Source organism: Mauremys mutica, chromosome 9 (genome assembly GCF_020497125.1).
Source record: "Mauremys mutica isolate MM-2020 ecotype Southern chromosome 9, ASM2049712v1, whole genome shotgun sequence".
NCBI classification, from domain to species: Eukaryota; Metazoa; Chordata; order Testudines; family Geoemydidae; genus Mauremys; species Mauremys mutica.
In genome coordinates, this window is record NC_059080.1 from 99,631,712 (window position 1) to 99,654,612 (window position 22,901).

General features: G+C 41.0%; 1 protein-coding gene across 3 annotated transcripts in view; it reads right to left on the reverse strand.

Annotated features, from left to right (window-relative positions):
* LRCH3 (leucine rich repeats and calponin homology domain containing 3) overlaps positions 1-22,901 on the reverse strand; it is a 103,071-nt gene that overhangs the window by 6,543 nt on the left and 73,627 nt on the right. For 2 of the 3 annotated variants that reach the window (XM_045029143.1, XM_045029141.1), the window contains exons 15-20: positions 21,839-21,892; positions 14,400-14,448; positions 13,781-13,894; positions 13,003-13,121; positions 10,156-10,293; positions 7,230-7,307 (exon numbers count right to left, since the gene is read on the reverse strand). In XM_045029143.1, coding sequence (XP_044885078.1) covers positions 7,230-7,307; positions 10,156-10,293; positions 13,003-13,121; positions 13,781-13,894; positions 14,400-14,448; positions 21,839-21,892 — 552 coding nt within the window. The remainder of the gene's footprint in view (positions 1-7,229; positions 7,308-10,155; positions 10,294-13,002; positions 13,122-13,780; positions 13,895-14,399; positions 14,449-21,838; positions 21,893-22,901) is intronic. The other variant, XM_045029142.1, reaches the window with a different exon arrangement.

A 22,901-nucleotide genomic window follows, 5' to 3' on the forward strand; every position in this document is an offset into this window, starting at 1 on the left:
TGTGAAAGTGTTCTTAAAACGAACATGTGCTGGGTCATCATCCGAGACAGCTATAACATGAAATATATGCAAAATGCAGGTAAAACAGAGCAGGAGACATACAATTCTCCCCCAAAGGAGTACAGTCGCAAATTTAATTGACGCATTATTTTTGTAATGAGCATCATCAGCATGGAAGCATGTCCTCTGGAATGGTGAACGACCCGTGAAGGGGCACACAAATGTTTAGCATATCTGGCATGTAAATACCTTGCAACGCCAGCTACAGAAGTGCCATGCAAACACCTGTTCTCACTTTCAGGGGACATTGTAAATAAGAAGCAGGGAGCAGTATCTCCCATCAGTGTAAAGAAACTTGTTTGTCTTAGCGACTGACTGAATAAGAAATAGGACTGAGTGGACTTGTAGGCTCTAAAGTTTTACATTGTTTTATTTTTGAATGCAGTTTTTTGGTACACAATTCTACATTTGTAAGTTCAACTTTCATGATAAAGAGATTGCACTACAGTACTTGTATGAGGTGAATTGAAAATTTTTTGTTTTGTTTTTTTACAGTGCAAATATTTGTAATAAAAAATAAGTATAAAGTGAGCACTGTACATTTTATGTTCTGTGTTGCAACTGAAATTAATATATTTGAAAATGTAGTAAACATCCAAAAATATTTAAAATAAATGGTACTCTATTATTGCTTAACAGTGTGATTAATCATGATTAATTTTTTTTAAATTGCTTGACAGCCCTAAAAAGGATACATGTAAAAAGTGCTGTTCTTACTGTTAAAAAGAATACAATGAAGAATTACCAGGATTATTTTAAAGGCAAATATCCTCAATATAGGAATAAAAGAGGGTCATTCTTGAGCTATCAGTTATTCATCTTTCACAGGCACTCTTTTTTAATACAAGTCACCTCAGAAAAGCACCCTTACTAAGTAGTAGTACTTAAAAATATCTAGTGTGGAATGAGCTTTCAAGGCATATACGGAGTTGTGCTGTTGTGTGTATAATATGAGTTTAGGGCCTAACCCTGCAACCAACTCCACAGAGGCTGTCCGCCTGTGCTCAGGCAGAATCCCACTGACCTCAGCGAGGCTTCATGCAGGGGTCCAACCATGGAGAGTCAAATGCGGCATCAGGTCCTTGCATTTCTACTTAAAAAAAACCTGATACCCCATATCTGGCCACTCTGTAAACCTCTGGAGACTCTTTATACATTTCTTTACATATGCACATGGCAACCTGATTTTCTACACTGCTTGCATCTTCTGTGAAGACTTTAAAAAAAAATCTTCAGATTCTTGGCAATGTGTGAGTGATCAGAGCCTGGACTCCTCATGTGGAGACCTCGACAGGAGACACACTGCGTAAGTGCAACCTGCAATTCTTGAGGTAAGACAGGTATCAGACTGCCACCTTTCAGCTCCAATAAACAAGGAGGCGTCCCTCTCAGACTAGAGAAAAGTACAATTACCAATAAAATATCTGTGGATTTCAGCCTTTTAAAAATATATAAACAAACAAGGGGAAATGATTTGGAATGAACCCATACCACAGAGACAGACAGAAAGGCTTAAAACTGGAAGGCACCGTTATTGTAAACCCTTGCAGTTTTTATCACAGTGTTCATTAAGAGAAGTTAATAAAGGCAACTGAATTAGTTTTAGTTCATACCAGTAAACAGTGCAAAAACAGCTCCAATGGTCAATTTTTAAAAATAACTGTAATCCTGCCTTTTGTGGGGAAAAAACAAGCACGTTCGCCTCAGGCAGAATTCCCAGACAGGAATGTTCTATGTCAAATCACAACGTGATCTGAAAAGGAGGCAAGCAACTCCCATTAACCTACTCCTAGGTTAGTAGCCCTCCTTTTATTACAAGGCTCCACAGATCATGCATATTAAAAACCATTTTCAATGGCAATTATAGCATTTGCAACTCAGCTACGTATGATGCAGTGCTTCAGATTTACTACTGTGTTACCGCTGAAACACTGGGCTGCAGCCGCTAAACTGGGTTTAAGAGCTGTTGACCATATTTCTTAGGATTAAGAGGAATTCATTGAAACACATTCAGAAAAGGACAAATTACTTAATACTCACTTGTAACTGGTCTCTGAACACAGTCTCCTGAATCAATCTACACTGGGGAGACATGGTCTCTTGCACACAGCATCAGGAGTGCCCTGAAGCTCTAAGATATTTTTGGAACTCTGACTTGAAAGAAGTGGGAGGGCAGAATGGGAACTCAGTCTAAACATTCAATAACTGAGTAGGAGAAATGTGGCAAATCTGGATTAAAAACTAGGCTAATGGGTCCCAGGCTTTGTGGGTAACAATCGATATACTGGGCTAGGACTACAGCTGAATTGATCATTGCCACTACTTCCCATTAAACTGTGGTTGGTCTAATCTGGAATAGAGCTTGTGCGGCTCCAAATGCCACTCCTGCAAACATGACACTGATTTTTGAAGGAGCCAAAGCTTCACAGTAAGTACTAACACCCCTTCCCACCTTGCCACATGGCAGTGGTACATTGGCACCCAACACAGAAGCTCTTCATCTAGGCAGGTTCAGTACAAGTTACAGAAATTCGAAGGACGGCTGATTGAGAAGCACCAGGCTAGGTAATACTGCCCAGAGAAAAACGTAAACCGTGAGTTCCATGTAGTGGCTCTGCAAATAATGAAACAGAACTGATCAGTGTCTAACTACTTTTGTTGGCAAACTCTGAAGGAAGTGGGGCTCTAATATAGAGTTCACGTGACAGTCCCATTAAAACAGTAGCAAACAACAGAAAAAGGCAGATAATTGGTTTGGTGTCAAAAGAAAAAGTTGGATGGCGTTTGTCTGCTCCTTTTGACATCCAATTTATGGATCACGGTCTCCCTGAGGATGCATGAAAGCAACAGCATGCAGTGTGCAGTTGAAAAATTCTGAAGACTACCTGAGTTTTGCAAAACAGTGAAGAGTGAATACGTTATTAGAGCTTGTAGCCCACAATTCTATGATGCAAAGATTCTGATCATGAGGAAGAGGAAGAGACTTATGGAATAAGGTTGAGTTTGAGCTCACACCAATCAAGTGGCCGCTCCAGAAGTTTGCTGTGAGGACCCCAGTAATATTCCATGACACTACAAGGTTTCTGATGGGATTTAAAGATAGCTCATCTTGCACCAGGAACCAGATTTTTCCCAGTGTGGATGAAAAAGTTCAGCTCCTCTACAAACTCCAAGCCTGATGTATTTGGCCATGTGTACGGTGTGCTGCTGCAGCCACGCCGTTCTAAGGTGCACTGTGTGGCTGCTCTTTGGTGCTGGGAGAGAGCTCTCCCGTGGACGAAATAAAACCACCTCCAATGAGGGGCAGCAGCTTTATCCCACCAGCGAAGCACTGTCCACACCAGTGATTTCATCGTTAAAACTTCTGTCATTCAGGGGGGTGTTTTTTCACAGCCCTGAGCAACAAAGGTTTTAACGAGGCAAGTGCCAGCGTAGACAAAGCCTTGGTAAGGTAAAGGTAATAGGTAATAAAAGGTAATAATTGGAGATATACCAATCTCCTAGAACTGGAAGGGACCTTGAAAGGTCATCGAGTCCAGCCCCCTGCCTTCACTAGCAGGACCAATTTTTGCCCCAAATCCCTAAGTGGCCCCCTCAAGGATTGAACTCACAACCCTGGGTTTAGCAGGCCAATGCTCAAACCACTGAGCTATCCCTCCCACAAGCAGCTCAGGATTCATTGTCAGCCTAAGTGCCTATTTTTAGGCTTTGTCTATACTACCACTTTTGTTGGTCAGGGTGTGACTGACAGACAGACAGACAGACACACACACCCCGACCGACGTTTCACCAGCAAAAGTGCTGGTATGAACAGCGCTATGTCGGCAGGAGACGCTCGTTGGGGATGGTTTAATTATGTCGGCAGAAGAGCTGTCTCCTGCCGGCAAAGAATGGCTACACGGGAGACCTTACAGTGGCACTGCTGTAGCGGTATAGCTGTGCTGCTGTACGGTCTGTAGTGTAGACATGGCCTTAGTTAAACGAGACACTATTCAGAACCTAACAATACAACAAATCCAAGACTTCAGCAAAAAGGGTTGAGGAAACTGGCATGTAAAAAAACTCTGGAGCCCTCCTGATAAAAAGAATCGTAGGCCACGTCTCCTCAGACAGTAAGATATAACCAGGCACATTGACATGTAAAGAAAAAACAGTATTTTTCACACATATATATCACTTTTCATCAGAGGAACTCAAAGCACTGTGGGTGGTATTCCCATTTTATAAATGGGGAAAACTGAGGTACAGTGGAGCTGTGATTTTCCCATGTTACACAGCCATTCAATAGAGTCGTGACTAGAACCCAGTGCACCAAACCCTAGTCCCTTACTCTAGCCACTGGACAATAATGCCTCCCCGGTAAGCAGAACGCTTGCTAAACATCACACAAATACAAACTTGTAACAATGTCATAGATTGTCACCTGGGTGTACCAAAGAGCGTTTTTACATTGTACATGTCAACTCCAACTGGTGATCAGGAAGAATGCACTTATCCAAACAGTTCTTGACAAAAACAAAGCCTTTACCAATTGCTGAAGTGATGTAGCGAGTCAGCAGCACCACTGTCCTTCAGCTAGAGGAAAAAGACCCAGCGATAGAACATACAGAGTGTTAGCATTAGAGTACAGTAAAATGCCACAAAGCCCCAAAGCTGGATGGAAAGAGAGACAAGAGTGGATTCTTCTGACTCTGTCCCCAGGGAAAGAAGAGTTTCAACTGTCCTTTTAACGCTGAGGTTTAGCTGAAGAATGTCAGAAGGGGAACAAAGATTGTCCTGTCCAAAGTGTGTGAGCAGGAAGGGAAAACAGACAGAAAAACAGAGTCAGTTGATCAACCGTGCAAGTATCCATGAAACAGTCAGTCATCTGACATCTCAAATACATCCAACAATTTCAAGGAGTAAATTACAACTGGTTAATTCTCACAAAGGAATCTGCAAGACTTCTGTTCTAAAGAACTACCTCCTTATATGCATTGTGTGTTCATTAGTGTGTCAATCTGTCTAGTTTAAATATGTAATAAAATCTCTTCAATAAAAAGCTGACATAAGTGTTAGTTCAAAACCATTATATTTTGGAAGTCAGAAATAAATTAGATACGTTATTCTTAACTACCACTGGCTGTATATGAGTCTTCACGTTCTACATCCTTAATCCATGCTTTAATTAGTGAAATTATTCAAAATGGCACAAACAGAGCAGATTATTTACCTGTAATTGATCTCTGAATGTAGTATTCTGCACAGATACCGAATATTTTATCATATGGCTTAAGTGTTCTAAAATTATCAACATTTCTGGACTTTTCACCTCCCTCCAACAGAGGCATCAACTGTAAACAATGATGGATAGGTGCAAATATAGCATATCATAGAGTCCAACTGTCAGTTTCTTTTGATCCAAGACCACTAAGTCACACAGTTTTATATAACTATTCCACTGGAATACGAGTGTGGCTCTATGCAAGATACTACCTTTAGAGAACAATAATTACAGGTAACTCATTTGCCCTCTTAAAAGGTAAGTATTTCTACATAGGTCCATACTTTGAGACATCCTTCTATTTCTGTAACCTCAGAATTTAAATGAAAGGAGACACACAGAGGCATTTTTTCAGTAACAGTACACTAGACCGGCATTCTCATGCAGACATCCTACCTTCTCTGCTCAGGGGCAGAGGAGACATGTAAGGGTAAGTTAAGAGTTCAGCTGGGGAGTCACTCAGATAAGTATTCACAAAGGCCTTGTTCTTCAGGAACTCTAATTTGAAGCTCAATGCAGATTCTAGGTAGATCAGTTTTGCCTGCCTCTGTGCACCTACATGCAGATCTAGCGTAATGGAGTCCACACCATAGACTTGCATTCAGTGCATAGACTTGAGCAGCTTAGTAGATATGACCTACTATTTCACTTGTCCTCTCCCTTCAGCTCCATGGAATATGAACTCACTGAGTGAGACTGACAAAGTGAATGACTTTGGTTTACTTCAGCACCTCTAGTTACTGCAGCACTTGAAAGTAACAGTGGATCCCCTCACTGCAGTGTTCCAACCTCATGCACCAATGAGTCTTAAGAGATTAATGGGCAGCTAAATAAGGAGTTTATCCTAAATTTTTGATGGCTTAAGGCAATCAGCTGTAATACATCTTGAAAGCGAAGCTATCAATGACTTAATCCAGGCAAATACTGCTTTAGCGGTGACTGTCCAGCAATCACTTTCAGAAGTAGTTATAAGTCATTGGGTCCATTTTCCCTTTCAGAGACCTCTTTCAACAAGCAAACAGGATTAAAAAAAAACATGAAGCAAAACTGCAACATGAATTCTAACACTTACTTTATAATGTAAGGAAACATAGCAATTAATGCACCAGAGAGAAAAACAACAGCAAAATAGAGTAAGTAGCTATTAAAACATCAAAGTCACCTTTGCACTGAGATCAGCTGGTGTCAGAAGTGAAGTGGGGAAGGAGGGAAAGAGAAAGAAAAGACCGTTGGACTATGATGTGCTATATTGTATATTTCCATCTCTTAGCTCTTGCCCCCAGAGAGAATGTGCAGTGTTTTGGAAGGTGAAGAGGAATTCCAGAAAGTACTAGAGCTTGAGAGCAAGAACATATAACAAAAGGAGTGGAGATCTATGAACAGATGACTACCCATCAGAGAACAGACCAATATCATGGTTTCTTCTTAGACAATCCAAGTGTTCACATAAAGTAACTGAGAAGTAGGTTTTGCTCTGAAGGCAGAACAGAAACCTTGGTACTGGGGGGAAAAACACTCAAAACTATATCCATTTTTTTTAAAGCCTCTTGGATTAACACTAAACATATGGTCTCAAGAAACCTGAATGACATTTTTCAAAACCAGATTCTTAATGCACCTCCTCATTCTGCTTGAGGGAATCAGACTGAGTCCAACTATAATGAACTTTCTCTAGATCACAGTAAGTGAAGCATATTCTTTGCAAACCATTATAGCAACTTTATTTTGCTTCCTGAGACAATGCAAAACTAAATCAGCTCTTTACTGTTATATGTACCTGACATGTGAACCTACAGTACTAAACTTTACACATCTGTATTGTCCCCAAACATTTCAGAAAGATCTTTTTTGTAAAGTACCATCCAATACAGTATACCTGACAATACAGGAATAGGAGGGGATTTACCTGAGGCACACCAATCTTTCTGCAAGCTTCCAGGAAATTCTCCACATTTCGTCTGCATTTTGCCATCGTTAGCTTAGGCTGCAAAGAAGCAGGGGAAGAAGGCATACAAAGTTCTTAATTGGCAGGATTTTTAAAAATAAAGCTTTTGGGTGAAATAAACTCATAATAAATCTGCAGGCCAAAAATGCATCATGATGACATAAGCTTGTCTAATTCAAAACAGAGCTCTGTTACAGGGTGGTTGGACATTTCCTTAGAAAGGCAGGCATGAAGTGAAAAGCTAACTCACGAAGTGCTGAAATGGATATTTTAATGGAAAAAGTATTTTGATCTGTGCAAAATATACACACAAAGTGTTATAAGATAGGCTGCACATTTGGTGTCTATTTTGAGTGGCTGCAATAACCTAATCTTAAAAATACATTTAGAATAAAACATATATACATAGCTCCAGTACGGTGACCTTTGAATTTCAGAGAAATTTTATGATATGAACCAACCTGGAGCCTATTCTGAATGATTAAATTATATGCGTGTTTAAAACATATTTCAGTTAACAAAGAGGTACAAAAAGAGCCAGATGAAACCAGAGAAAATGGAAGCTGCTGCCTAAAGTTCCTTACAAGTGTGTTTCATATGGTCAACAGCAGAGTTCTAAATTGTATTTATCAGATTTTTCTTGAACAACGGGCATTTTCTGGTTAACTTCAACACTTTTACACAGACTTTAACTACTGGAAAAAGAATAGACTAGACAAACAGAAACAAGACATAAGATGCCCCTTTTCTCCCTTGTCCTGGCTACCCACACTGGGATAACAGTGGACCAGGCAGCTTCTGTGAGGCTAATACTCCCCCCTCTAAGCAGGTGGGTGGGAAGCTGGTGGAGCTTCAGCACCACACCCTCAATGTGCCAGACAGCACAGCTGAGCTGGTACAGAGGGGTAAATAATCTGTGCCAGGTTAAGGGCTGATACAGATTTCCCCCTACTGGAGTAAGGAGGGAAAACAGAGAACATATTACGGCTGGGTCACAATATAACCCCATTCCACTCTCCAGGCACTGCGACTATATGCTGCCTCTTACTCAGGGCTTGTGGTAACGCCATGATTTAGCTCACAATGGAGAGTTGGAACCATCCAATTCCACGGAGAACAGGGCACAGAGATTATCTTCATTATGAAGCGAGTTTACTGAATGGCAGCTATATGCATCCATTTTTTGAGGATTCTGTAATCTGCCTAAAATGCCATCATATCTATTTAGTCTGTTATCTAAACTATGGGGACATCTGCATGATCAAACAAGACCAGAGAAGACAAACCATAATGATATAGCACACAATGCTGTAAGTGCCAGGGAGAGTTCTAACACAAGTAATGTCTCCAAAATAAGTCAAAGCAAAACTTAACATACATTTTTCAACTTTTTCCCCAGACTCTCTTTGGTTTTCCTTTTTTATTTATATAGTCATTCATCGTGTTTTAAAATCATAATAAGCAAAAGAAATCTGCCTTTATGAGAGCAAAATGCACATTATATATTCAAAATACACTTGTATATTTCAAGTAGCCAAGAGCCCACCGGGGTGTCTTGTATAGCTCTGTTGGATTCTAACTTATGAAGCACTGCTGTGGGTATGCTACAAGCAGTAAGGGAAGGCAGATAATTTCCCATGCTCCACCAATCTTCAAGTAGTCTATTAGATTGCCTAAAAAAATCCAATGAAATGAACAGACTTGCCACAACAACAGGATCAATTCTGTAAGTGACTCCTCTTCATTTCCTGATTCTCATACCTTCTCTAGCCACATGTGGTATTTTGGTGGTACACATTTTTAGTTGCCACTGATGAAGTTATAGATACAGGTACTTTTCCTGCATTACTTTCCAAAATTTCTAAAGCACTGCCCAAAATATTGCAGTCAGGAAACACAGAAGTATCTTCGTAAGCAATTTCTATTGCTGGGTGTACTTCCTGCTACAAACACTCCCAGAATACACGAAGATTAAGTTCCTGTCCTTTTGTTCCCAAAAGTGTGTATCTGGGCTTATCTGCCTTGTGCTCAGGGGACTTTGAACAATCTGATCAATATGCCCTATCAAAATTCCTAAGAGAAAGAGCTGATGGTAATTTAAGTGGATCCAGGAATGGGAGTCTATTCACATCAGCTGAGATGGAATTCTGATTCCCTATTTCTTTCTTATATTTTCTGTATTGTGTTGCCACACATCCATTTAAATGGTATATATCCCAGCTATCTGTCCTTCTCTGTTTCTAAGACCCTTTGACCCTCTGAAATATCCTGTTTTGGTTCTCTCATTGAATCCTGCCTTTTGTTTTACTAAAATATAAAAAGTTCTCAAGTCCTATACCAGGGGTCGGCAACCTTTCAGAAGTGCTGTGCCGAGTCTTCATTTATTCACTCCGATTTAAGGTTTTGCGTGCCAGTAATACATTTTAACGTTTTTAGAAGGTCTCTTTCTCTAAGTCTATAATATTACTAAACTAAACTATTGTTGTATGTAAAGTAAATAAGATTTTTAAAACGTTTAAGAAGTTTCATTTAAAATTAAATTAAAATGCAGAGCCCCCTGACTGGTGGCCAGGACCCAGGCAGTGTGAGTGCCACTGAAAATCAGCTTGCGTGTTGCCTTCGGCACGCGTGCCATAGGTTGCCTACCCCTGTCCTATACATAGTTCAATTAATAAAATCTGTGTTAGAAGTAACTATTTAAAATAGACACACAAATGTCACTAGTTTTTTATGGCTTTGCTACGCATTCTGCTTAGGCAAAGGAGACTGGTATTTTGTCAGCTCTGCCCAACATCAGAAGATGCTACATGTAGTCTCACAAGGACTATGAAATGCTATGATGAGAGCCAGACAACTACAACACACTGTTATATCTTTGTATACTTACTACAGCAGGCGAGGGGACATGGATGCTGGGAACTGATCGAGGCCGCACATGATTGGCTAAGTGGCAGAGAACAACTCCGTCAGTAAGAGCTGCTCCAAGATCACTAGGCAAAGGCACTTTTAACCGTGACTCAATATTCTACAAAAGAATGAAAAACATCCAACAAAATATGTATCACACAAAGCAAATAAGAATACAGTTAAATGATTAAATACTGCTGCTCTTCTCAAACTTATTTATTATGCAGAACATTTCATAACAGCAAAACCTCTCATGGACCAACATCCCTCTTAATTCTCTGGGACTTGGTTCTCAAAAGGTTTCATTCTGTGGACCACCAGGATTCACAACTGACCAGTTTGAAAACTACTGAGCTAAAAGACAAATGGAGTTTTCACAGTGCAGCACATGGAATTAAAATCCAGGAACTGAGATAAAAAGAATGTTACTCAAAACTGATGAAAACCACAAATCCCAGGGTGAGTAATCAAGGTTCAAGAAATATATTCCACATCCTCCAGGTACTCAGAGAATAGATGTACTATGAAAATAGTTGTCTTAAACATAGAAATGGAATGTAGTCACCAGAGGCAAGAGATAATATTTTCCCTGCAAAGGAAAACTGAACTACTACGTTTAATCAGTTTAAGTTATCTTAAGCAGGAAAAGGCAATGAAGTGTAGTGCACCACGCAGCTCGGCCTCGCTCCGGCCGGGGCGCTGGGTCGGAGCCGCACCACGCAGCTCGGCCCCGCTCCGGCCAGGGCGCTGGGTCGGGGCCGCATCACGTGGCTCGGCCCCACTCCAGCCGGGACGCTGGGTTGGGGGGCTGCACCACGCGGCTCGTCCCCGCTCCATCCGGGGCGCTGGTTCAGGGCTGCACCACACGGCTCGGCCCCACTCTGGCCAGGGAGCAAGGTTGGGGGCCACACCATGCAGCTCCCGGAAGCCGCGGCCTGGCCCCGCTCTGGCTCCTGCGCACTCCAATCGGAGCTGCAGAGGCAGTGCCTGCAGATGAGGCAGCATGCAGAGCCGCCTGGCTGTACCTCTGCATAGGAGCCAGAGAAGGGACATGCCACTGCTTTCAGGAGCCGCTTGAGGTAAGCGCTGCTCGGAGCCTGCACCCCCTGAGCCTCTCCCCACGCCCAACCCTCTGCCCCAGCCCTGATCCCCCTCTCGCTCTCCAAACCCCTTGATCCCAGCCTGGAGCACCCTCCCTGCACCCCAAATCTCTCATCTCCAGCTCCACCCAGAGCCCGCAGCCCAGCTGGAACCTGCACCCCTGTGCCAGCCCTGCTCCCCCTACTGCCCTCCGACCCCCTCGGTCCCAGCCCAGAGCACCCTCCTACACCCCAAACTCTGCATTCCCAGCCCCACCCCAGAGCCCACACCCCCTCTTGCACCCCAACCCCAATTTTGTGAGCATTTCATGGCCCGCCATACAATTTCTATTCCCCGTAGTGGCCCTCGGGCCAAAAAGTTTGCCCACCCCTGCTTTAAGTTCATGAGTGGAAGAAAAAAATCCATTCTGGTGAAGTGCTTACATTCACTACTGTATTAGCATCAGCATTTATGGAATGAGTAAGAAGTCTTATTCCCTGACAAAGTCTCAAACAATTACAATGATAACTTACATTTCTAGTATCAGAGGGGCGGCCGTGTTAGTCTGGATCTGTATAAAGCAACAGAGTCCTGTGGCACCTTATAGACTAATAGTCTTATAGTCTATAAGGTGCCACAGGACTCTGTCGCTTTTTACATTTCTAGGTACCTTTCATCCCAAAAGATTCCAAACCACTTTACAAACACTTCTAAAAATCACTTCCTGCACTACAGAAATGCAGCCATCTCTGGGGTGAAACACCACAGCAGCATAACAGACCATAGCATTTTTATTATTTATTATGTGTACTGTGGTAGTGTAGTGCCAGTAATGGACCACAACTCCACTGTGCTAATTTCTGAACAAACACAGAACAAAAGGACAGTCCCTGCCCCACAGAGCTTACTCTCTAAGGGCTCGTCTCCAGTACCAGGGTAAACGACCAAAGTTACGTTACTCCAGCTACATGAATAAGGTGGCTGGAGTCAACGCAGCTTAAGTCGACTTACCCTGGTGTCTTCACTGCACTGCGTCGATGGGAGATGCTCTCCTGTCGACTTACCTTACTCTTCTGGGGGAGCTGGAATACTGGAGTCGACCGGAGAGCGCTCTGCCGTCGATTTAGCGGGTCTTCACTAGACCCGCTAAATCGACACCCGCTGCATCGACTGCAGCAGCGATCTCCCCGGTAGTGAAGACAAGCCCTAAGTATAAGACAGGAGACAATAGGTGGATACCAACAGATGGGTAGTAAAAGGAAACATGATATTAGTTAGCAGTGGTCTGAGCATACCAATTGCCTAACCATTGCCAAGCTTTTTGTAGGCATCATGGCAAAGGAGAGTTTTAAGAAGGGATTTGAAAGAGGACAATGAGGTGGCTTTACTGACGTTTACAGGGAGTTCCTCCCAGCTGGGAGGAGCGGCCTGGGAGAAAGCACAAAGATGCTCTTTAAGTCTTCAAACAAGTGGGCGATGAACACTGGCTTCACTGGCAATCAGGTGGGAGTGGACAACTTGACAGTGTACGAGAAGTGACGTTACATGACAGGAGTAAGATGAAGAATACTGTAGCCAACTGAATGGAAAATTTTTAGATTATGAAGTTACTAAAATTTAATTTATCCAACAGACTATGGCTGGCACTGGTTAAATGAAGCAAGTCCAAAACAACGAAGAAACATTTGTATCATACTTGCAGTGAATTTGCTAAAACGTCTGTACACTAGTTACTGCTAGTACACACCTTCCGCAGTTGCTCCATTAGCTCCAACTCTTCCTCACGTTGCTTGGAGTTCTGCCTTGCTCTGGAGTCTGTAGAATCATTAGGAGGAGATGAGGCAGAAGAGGGAGATGAAGCAACAGCTAGAAAAACAGCATGAAGGAAAGTGACAAACTGTGTTTGATTCGGAGGTATTCCTTTAATGCAGTATTATACACACACAGTATGCAAGTTTGGGTATAGTACATTTCTATTCACAAATTGATTTCCTTCATTAGATTATTAATCTAAGCAAGGCTTAGATGCTGTTAATTTTCTTTTGCCCAATAAACACTTGCATAAAAAGGATTAATTTTAGATAGCTTTGTGCAACTTTCATCAGTCTTGCTATAAAGGTATGAATTCTGGTATGTACTACAGTACAATGCAAAGTCTATAACGCTGCCTTCGTTGCTATCAAGGGGATTAATAAATAGCATTATAATAGCCTCTGTATAGGTGAAAGTATAAATCCAGGAGAGCACAGCACTAATTCCCCCCATACACACACTCCACAAATTTGCACATAAAATTATTTGATATTTGTTAAATTTATTTATTACCAAGACAAAAATATTGGACTTATTACAAATGGGACTATAATGGTTTATTCTAAGAAAGTTTAGCGACTGGTGTCCACAGATAGGTCTCTAAAGCTAATTTGATGAGAATAAAGCTACTGCCGCCAAGATAATGCAATTGTGCAAAAATTGGTTAATATAACTTTGTAACACAGTCCAGCTTCTCCCGCTATATAACCTACCTTTGTTCATTTCATCCCTTACAGCTGCTCGGAAAAGGAAACTCTCAGGTCGCTGGGAAGGGTTTCTATAGGAAGGAGGAGCGGCAGGGCCAGGATACAGAGAGGAAAGGTGGACTGAACAAATGTGGAAAGGCACAGGAAAGGAAAGAAGGAGAAAGAAGAAAAAGGTTACGAGTTTAATAGGAAATGGGTTCAGCACTGTAGTAATTAAAAGAACAAAATAAAATTATAACCTAATGACAAGATAAATTACAGCCATGCATGATAAAAGCATAGGACAGAAAGAGGCACCTTCAAGAGCACTTGCATGCTAAGCACATTGCATGCACTTTTATACCATTAACTTGTTCCATTTTGTATTTAATGTGTCATTAGGGCAATGCCAGTGCCAGAGCCTGGAAAATGTGGAGCCCCACTACTTCCCACAGAATGTGCCAGCAGCTCTGTGTTCTATTTACTTATGTGACTCCAGAGAGAACTTAACAACAAATCAGGCCCACAGACAGAGCAGTCCAGCTTACGGATAGGAATGACATCTTTAACGGTCTAGCTACGCAAGCAAGCAATTTAACCTACTTTATCCCTTCTTTTAAGACTTTTTGCATCTCTCTCCTGTTACCTGTTTGGGTAGTAGGTGAAGCTGCTGATATAGTAGATCTGTCATCACTCTGTGGACAAATAAGTAAAACAGCATTAATGATCCTTATTGAGAGAGGCTACGGCTAGCTTTTCAGAAGTTACCGTCCACCTAGACACATTTCAGAAAAAAAAATATAAGGGAAAAAAATATAAGGGAAAAAACCAGCCTATTTTTAAAAAAAGATGTACAATAGGCACTTGGTTTGCAGAACTGATGCAAGTCATCTTCTTCAAGGAATAAAACGGTGAACAAGGTATTGCTTCTGGAAAGGACAGTGGCAATGTTGTGTTTGAATATTTTTCACGGTGGGAATAGGGATATTACCTGTTTTTCAATTAAATATCATGCAAAACATGCAAGACAGCAGCTTTGATCCAAATACACAGCCCACTCTAAATCTTTGCAAGAGCAAAATTAGTATTAATTGAATTTCACTCTCCTGCCCACCCTCGGAGTAATATTGTGGTTAGAACTAATAAAAGTGCTGATCAAAGATTAGTTAATGATGGATTAACAATTTCTTGTGATTAATGCTTTTTTACTATACAATATAATAAAGTTTCTATAGCAGATGATGATGTACAGGATAATCACTTTTTATGGTAAGAGTAAACTTGTAAAGAAAAATAGCAGTGACATTTCCAGTAAGCTACAAGTCAGTAGATGGCTTGGGGAAGAGAAAATAAAAGAAATGGTGACAGGCAACAAGAATGTAAGAATCAATCCATACAGGGATTGAAACCCTGCTAGCTACTAACATATTTGCATGGTTTAGGCTCACTGAAGATAGGACCAAAAGCTAAAGCAACATAAAACCTACTGCAATTTAATCAGGTCAGTCAAGTTCATAAACTCTGAATTTCAGATTAGAAGCTGACAGACTAACACATATTAAAATAGAATTATGGATCTCAGAGTTTTTTGTTAGCTTTACTGGTGAATAATAGCTAGAGATACCTTGACAGATCTGAAGGCATGAGGCAGGGTGGTAGCACAGCCCTCTTGAGCCAACCCTGACAGCGACTGAACACGGAAAGAAAGACGGCAGTACGAACGTTAGCAAACAGTTGACAGGATGTGCATGGGCAAAATGCACCAGTAAGATTAAAAAGGGGCAGGTACTTACAAATGTTCAAATGTGGCAAAGATATTAGTGGGGAGAGGTAAAAATGCCAGAATATTTATTTGCTAAAATTAAAATACACCGCTACCTCGCTATAACGCCACCCGATACAACACAAATTTGGATACAACGCGGTAAAGCAATGCTCCGGGGGGGTGGGGCCGCGCACTCCGGTGGATCAAAGCAAGTTCAATATAAAACGGTTTCACCTATAATGCGGTAAGATTTTTTGGCTCCCAAGGACAGCGTTATATCGAGGTAGGGGTGTACAATTAAAATTTTCCTACCCTCAAAAATATTACAGTCCATGAACTTGAAAAATAGGATGTTTCATTTAAAACAAGAACACAATCACACCAAAAGCAGAACTAAGAACTATCATATTGGTAGAAAGCTCTTCAGTCATATACTGACTGCACTGGTCACCACACTCGCTGACACGAAAGCCACTAATTAATTTTAAATCACTAATCAGAATAAACAGATGTGTGTACACTTTCAAAATACAAATTTCACATTGAATTGGTTGTTTTCCTAGTAACTTCATGAATGTGCAGAAAACAACATCATCTGATTGGCTCCAAGGCACAAGAACAGGCACAACATCTGATTATTTTCACAATGAACAATTTAAAAAGCGATATGTGTGAGTTAAAATCCCAGTGACAGAAACTAGGCTATCAGAGAAGATGTCCGAAATGAAGCTTTTCAATGCTTTAGTGAGCAAATTGCCCTCACTAGGAGGGTGGTGAAGCACTGGAATGGGTTACCTACGGAGGTGGTGGAATCTCCTTTCTTAGAGGTTTTTAAAGTCAGGCTTGACAAAGCCCTGGCTGGGATGATTTAGTTGGGGATTGTTCCTGCTTTGAGCAGGGGGTTAGATTAGATGACCTCCTGAGGTCCCTTCCAACCCTGATATTCTATGATTCTATGATTCACATTTTAATAAATGTCAAAGAGGCAGAAGATGAACTTCTCTTCACATTTACACAGTGGTTCTTGCTTTTTACTGGTAGAAGTTTTTAAACCAATAGTGCAGCTTGGGGACCAAAGTCTGGAAAAGCAATATTTGGTGCCAGTATGCTGGCTAGCTATGGACCCCTCAGCTGTTACTTCTGCTCTCAAACATGTGCAATGAGTGTGACGAAAAGGCTACAGCCTACATAGTCTGCTAGAGAGCAAAGGAGAGTCCACATAAAGACACACTGACTATACACCCTGACTGCTAAGTCTTGCCCATGATTCAACACACAAAGGGCCTGTAGTGTGTCAACATGGCAAGTTATAGGGGAGTCTGGATCAGGCACAACAGTTTCACTGTAGTTCTACCCAGTCCTACATTTTCCTGCACACATGAAATGCAAACTCAGAACTGTGCCCTTAGATTTTAAGTGGTACGAACTAGACTATATCCTTCAAGTTATTAGAGAGTATACTCAAAGCAGCACAATTCAGGAGCTGGATAAGTAAAGAAGGGACCAGTACTTTCCAAAACTGTTTTCAAATAATACTTGAACGTATACAAAACAACAAAAGGTTACTACCTCCAACAACCATCTAGGTGTAATGCGCACACACTTGTTTGTTGAAATCTTAATGTGTCTGTTACCACACTGCCCCTTTCGAAAAACAGACAGTTAGAAGTCATCTCTTACCGAAACTATGTGCAGGGCCAGCCTTAAGCACAAGTATCTCGGTAGCCTGAGTAGCTCACAAGACAACTTCCTCACCACATTCATATAGTGGGGGAGGAGAAGGGGTGTTGTGAGGCCTGGTTCGTGCCTGGGATACAGTTGACAAAACAAGTAATGATGCCTAAAGAACGGGATTAGTGCAGGCCCACAACCTTAACTTAACACTTTCTTTCTGTAAGAAAAAGAGCAAGTCATCCCTGACACAGGCTAACAGAAGGGCTTAGACACAAATCGCACACCCATTAGCAGGCAACAGGGAGGAAACAGCGGTACACAAAAGGGTAAGACAGCCACAACAGTAACACACTGCATGCTCTTCACCTGTTTGAGAGTCCCCGGCCTTCTTTTAATGGTATTGGTGTTACTGTCAATCTCAAACACAAAGAGAGGCTCAAAGCCATTCTGTCAGGAACAGCAGAGGAAAGAGAGGAAAAAGAGGAGGAAGTAAAGTGAGGCAAAGAATCATCTTGAGAAGACGTAGATTCAACGACAAAGGAACCAGGATACTGGTCCTGGCGACAGGTTCAACAATTCATTCCTAAAATATGCTGTCGTAAACTCTTCACTTGGCCTCCATGCTCAGCTCTTATTACTGAAGTCAGAGGAACTTCCCCGCACTAGGACTATTTACAGCATACAGGGATTGTACAGAGCAGATTCAAAAGAAGAACTGGGCCCTAGATGAATCAGGATATCACAATTTAATGTCTGTATTATGGGTGAATTCAATAATTAAGTATTTAGATACTGAAAAGGACACCCTCTGTCTGATAGTCAGAAAAATCAAAAATACAAGTTACGATATCGCTAAATCCTGCTCACTTTACTCACACAATTATTACTGCCCTGCAGTAGTGCTTTCAGGTCCTAATTGTGGATCACGGCCCCAACATACTAGGTACTGTGCACACAATGAAAAGATGGTCCATGACCCAAAGAGCTTATGATCCAAGTATAAGCTGAGTCATGACAGGTGAATACAACAAACAGGGTGAGGCCCAGGCAACCGTGAGAGGACAAATACAGTAAAAAGCAGTGGTCACAGCACAGGCTGAGACCTTGGTATTGTCAATGCAAGTAACCTCAGTTATAATAGTAGTTAATGGGACTACTTTTGTGAGTAAGGCAAGCAGGATTTGGTTCTAGTGTACAACTGACACATGGATAACAACCCCCTTTGACTCCCCTCAGAGAACAGTGATTTCTCTCTCTCTCATTTTTTAGCAAACTTTTAGTCAGTCTAGCTGAAATTAATCAACAAGATTGAAGTTCATCACAGTGTGCACATTTCCGATACTATGGCCTAACTCCACTTATCATGGAATCACTTGAATTCACATACATTAGAAGAAACATACAACTAATCTGTACTGCTGTTAGTGCTTGCAGGAACTGTATGTGTATCTGTGTATTGTGAGGACAACAGACCTTTAAAAGGAAAGTGTACAAACAAAATAAAGTACTACAGCTGAAAGTCTACAGCATTTCACAAATCACAAAATTAGGCAAAGTTTATCTTTACAGCAACCATTCTCATGAAGGGCAACATTTACAAAGAGGCCCAAGAAAATATATGGTGTGAGACTTCAAAAGAAGGCTGCAAACCTAAGTTCCTTTTCCATTACCACTTTCTATGCATGCAAGAAGGGGGGGGAAGCATACAAAGTTTTCCAATCAACCTATTTTCATGCAGTTTCCTTACAAGCAGGTGAAACTATTGTTTAGAGCAGCGGTTCTCAAATTGTGGGTCAGGACCCCAAAGTGGGTTGGGACCCCATTTTAATAGGGTCACCAAAGCTGGTGTTAGATTTGCTGGGACCTGGGGCTGAAGCTGACAGCTGAGCCCCACCACCCAGGGCTGAAGCCCACACCCAAGGGCTTGAGTCCTGAGCAGCGGGGCTCAGGTTACAGGCCTACACCCCCTACCCCGGCTCTGGTGGTGGGGCTTGGGTGGGCTCAGGCTTCAGTCTACCCTCCTGAGGTCGTGTAATAATTTTTGTTGTCAGAAGGGGGTCACAGTGCAATGAAGTTTGAGAACCGCTGGTTTAGAACAAAAGAAAAGCAACGTCTCAGTTTGCAGAGCTCTGACGTAATGAGGGAAATTCCAAACAAAAGGTCTTTATTATAGTTCTACATAAAACTCCATTGTGTTTAAAATAGAACACTACTCCCATAAAGCAAGAGTAATTGTTAGAGTCTCCACTGGAATAAAATTAGGTACTTTCAAATAAAATTTATCTGCATGTTCAGAAGTGCACAATAATTACTTAGGTCAAATTCACTAAAATCCATATAATTATTCATAGTTTTTTGAAGCAGAGAAAAGAAAAGTGGTGTTTATTCTTCCCAAGTCCACCTAGACACATTTCAGAAAATAAATATAAAGAAAAAAACAGCCATCAAGAAGTGGGAGTGATGCATGTAACGCTCTCTGCACATCAGTGGAAGAAGAAATCCCTTCCAGAATGTACAAAAGCTAGCTGTGAAAGAAAAATAAATTACATTTCAAATCCCTAAGGCTGGTGAAAGCGACAGATGAAGCCTAACTAGAGTTAAAGTAGTTTTAACACCAATCACAAACAACTCTTTTGAAGCAGACTGATAACTTGCCTAATAACAAGCATCTGTTCTTTTTTAGAAACAGTACTTTTTTATAAATGTAAATGCTACATTTTATTAAATTTCCATCGCTCAATGTTTAGTTACTCATTAGAAACAGTTTTCCTGGTTTATATAATCAATAGGCATAAGTATGATCATTCTCAGTACAAAACAATCTGCAGCACATGATGAACAGTTCATCAGAACTGGTATTTTCAGGCAAAGAGTACTGGATTATTATCATTTAATAATTCTGCAAAATAGTAAAAAATAACAGAATGGGGAAACCAATTTAACAGTTTGATGTAAAAATTTCCCTATTAGCTTGGCTGTCACTTGGTAAAATATGCAGATGTGAACATCAGTGAAGATATTAAAAGAAGTCCACAGTGATTAAAGTCCCAGTAACATAACAGGGAAAGAACATTTCTGAAATCTCCATGTAGTTATGTACAGCATATAAAACGCAGTAGATTAATTTAATACTTTACCAGTTGAACAACAACATCAAATAGAAAAGATTCCCTATAATATGCCTTATAAATATATTCCAAACACTTAAAGTTCATAAAAACCGAGTATCAACAACTGGTAGAAAAATAACCTTTTCTGTTTAGTTTTTTCCCCCTGAATTTATTATATAAGAATGAGTAAATAAGTAAAATATACTCTACACTACAAGATAATGATCTATATTAGATCAGGGGTCAGCAATCTTTCAGAAGTGGGGTGTCAAGTCTTCATTTATTCACTATAATTTAAGGTTTCGCGTGTCAGTTATACATTTTAATGTTTTTAGAAGGTCTCTCTCTATAAGTCTATAATATATAACTAAACTATTGTTGTATGTAAAGTAAATAATAGTGCAGCGAGATGAGCAGGGCCAACGGCTGGTATCCCAGGCTGGCAGCGAACTGAGTGGGCCGGTGGGCAGGACCCCGACTGGCACGGGGCTGGTGGCTGGAACCCCAGACCGGCTGCAGGCTGAGCGGGGCCGGTGGCCAGGACTCCGGCTGGCAGGGGGCTGGCGGCCGGTATCCCAGGCCGGCAGTGGGCAGAGCAGGGCCGGCGGCCAAGACCCTTTCCATCCAATGGCCGGGGTGCCGGCTGCCAGCCCCACTCAGCCTGCTGCCGGCCTGGGGTTCTGTTCATCCAGGCCGGCAGCAGGCTGAGCGGGGCTGGCGGCCGGGACCCCAGCTGGCAGCAGAGTGCCACTAAAAATCGACTTGTGTGCCACCTTTGGCATGCGTGCCGCAGGTTGCCGACCCCTGATATAGATAGTTCTAAGCATGACCATATCTAAAAGCAAAAACTAAATGTAACTCCTTAATTTATTACATACCCTATTTCTTATCGTTCCAACATCTAATCTGTATTTAATATGAAATGAAGCACTTGAGTAGTGAGAGAGATGCCAAGCATTATGCAATCCCAACAACTTGAATAGGGAAAATCTTCACAATTTTGACCTCTCTACTATCGAGTTTCAATGCTCCTGAGCTGCTCTTGATAACCTTGCTGTACACAGGAACACTCAGGCAGAGAACTGAAGGGTATGTAATAAAAAAATAAATCTGAGGCATGCAGTCATGCAATGGCAGGCAGATCTGATGCATTTTCTGTAGGCGATGAAAGGAGAAAACTACTGCATTAACTCAACTCTTCAGTTACTATGAATCTCTCTAAAGTACTATGAAAGGAATAGCATAAAACGTGAATGAAGTAGCTCTATTAATGTTTCAACTTTTTTAAAACAGCCAGAATCGGTGATTTTATACACACTTTCACTGATAAACAGTGAAACAGAAGCAAAGAATAATATGCAACTTGTGAAATCCAATAGTATCAGAGTTCACAACAAAATCACTTTGCAGAGAAGATCGTCATGTTTTATGCTATTCAGATTAGCTCTACCAAATCTGTCTAATCTGAGTGAATCATGCTAACTCTATGTTCTAGATTCTGCCATATAAACAGGCCATTTCGTGCAGGGTTCTTACCACTAACAAGGCACTATCATCAGTGTGCTGAGACCTTCTGGATGGAAAAGGACACTGAGGAGGTGGGAGAGATGGAGGAATGTCAGAAACATACAAACACAATGACATAATATACAAACTCACACAAACATTCTGGAATATGGTGAGTTTCTTTATGTTGATAGCATTTTCGGGCAATTTTGCTATACGGTTTACCTTGCAATATAGTATGTGTAACTAAACAATAGAAAATGTATTAATATGTAGTCACATGATCTGTGGTTAGAATGTGTTTGTACCAATTCAAGAACAAATTATTTTATTTTCTGTTGCTGTTCTTTTTCTTACTGTGGAATTGCAAGGGAATCCTTAGAAAATATTACAAATCAGAAGACTATCAAGTAAGAAAAGAGGAAAAACAGTCCAGTATGCATAATTTTCACATGAAAGAGTCAACTGGAAAATGCTTCTCAACTAATTTCCTGCGTACTGTAGTCATTAATGCTTCCGATCTGATTAATACTGCCAACTAGATTATATTTCAATAGGATAAAAAGCTATTTTATTACTCTACAGAAATTTGATGCGGAAAATGAACAAATGCCATTAGATCAGGTCTGCTTTTAAGCCATGATCTGTTTCAGCACAGTGTGAAACCATTAAAAAAAATTTTTCAAGTATAATTTAGTTATTAGAGTTTAGGTAATTAGAACAGCAAAACCAAAGCTGGTATTGTTTATTGGTAACACAAAAAGTTCTGATGTTTCATTTTCAGGAACAGTAATTTAACAATAATGAAATATGTGAAGAAAGGGAAGAGAGGACACTAGGACAGAAATGACTGCAACACAGTACAAGTGCTTATTTTAGTATGCCTAATAGAAAGTTAATTAACCTAGCTGCACTGCTTCAAGAAGAATCTTAAATGTAACATGAAGTGTACTATATATAAACATGAAAAGCACCCAAAAGCAACACAACAAAACACACGTAGTACAGAGGAATCATACATGCAACGGAAGGAAAAATATGGCATATTACTGCTATGATAAGCAACAAAAAGAAGAATTGTCGTTGTTTAGCT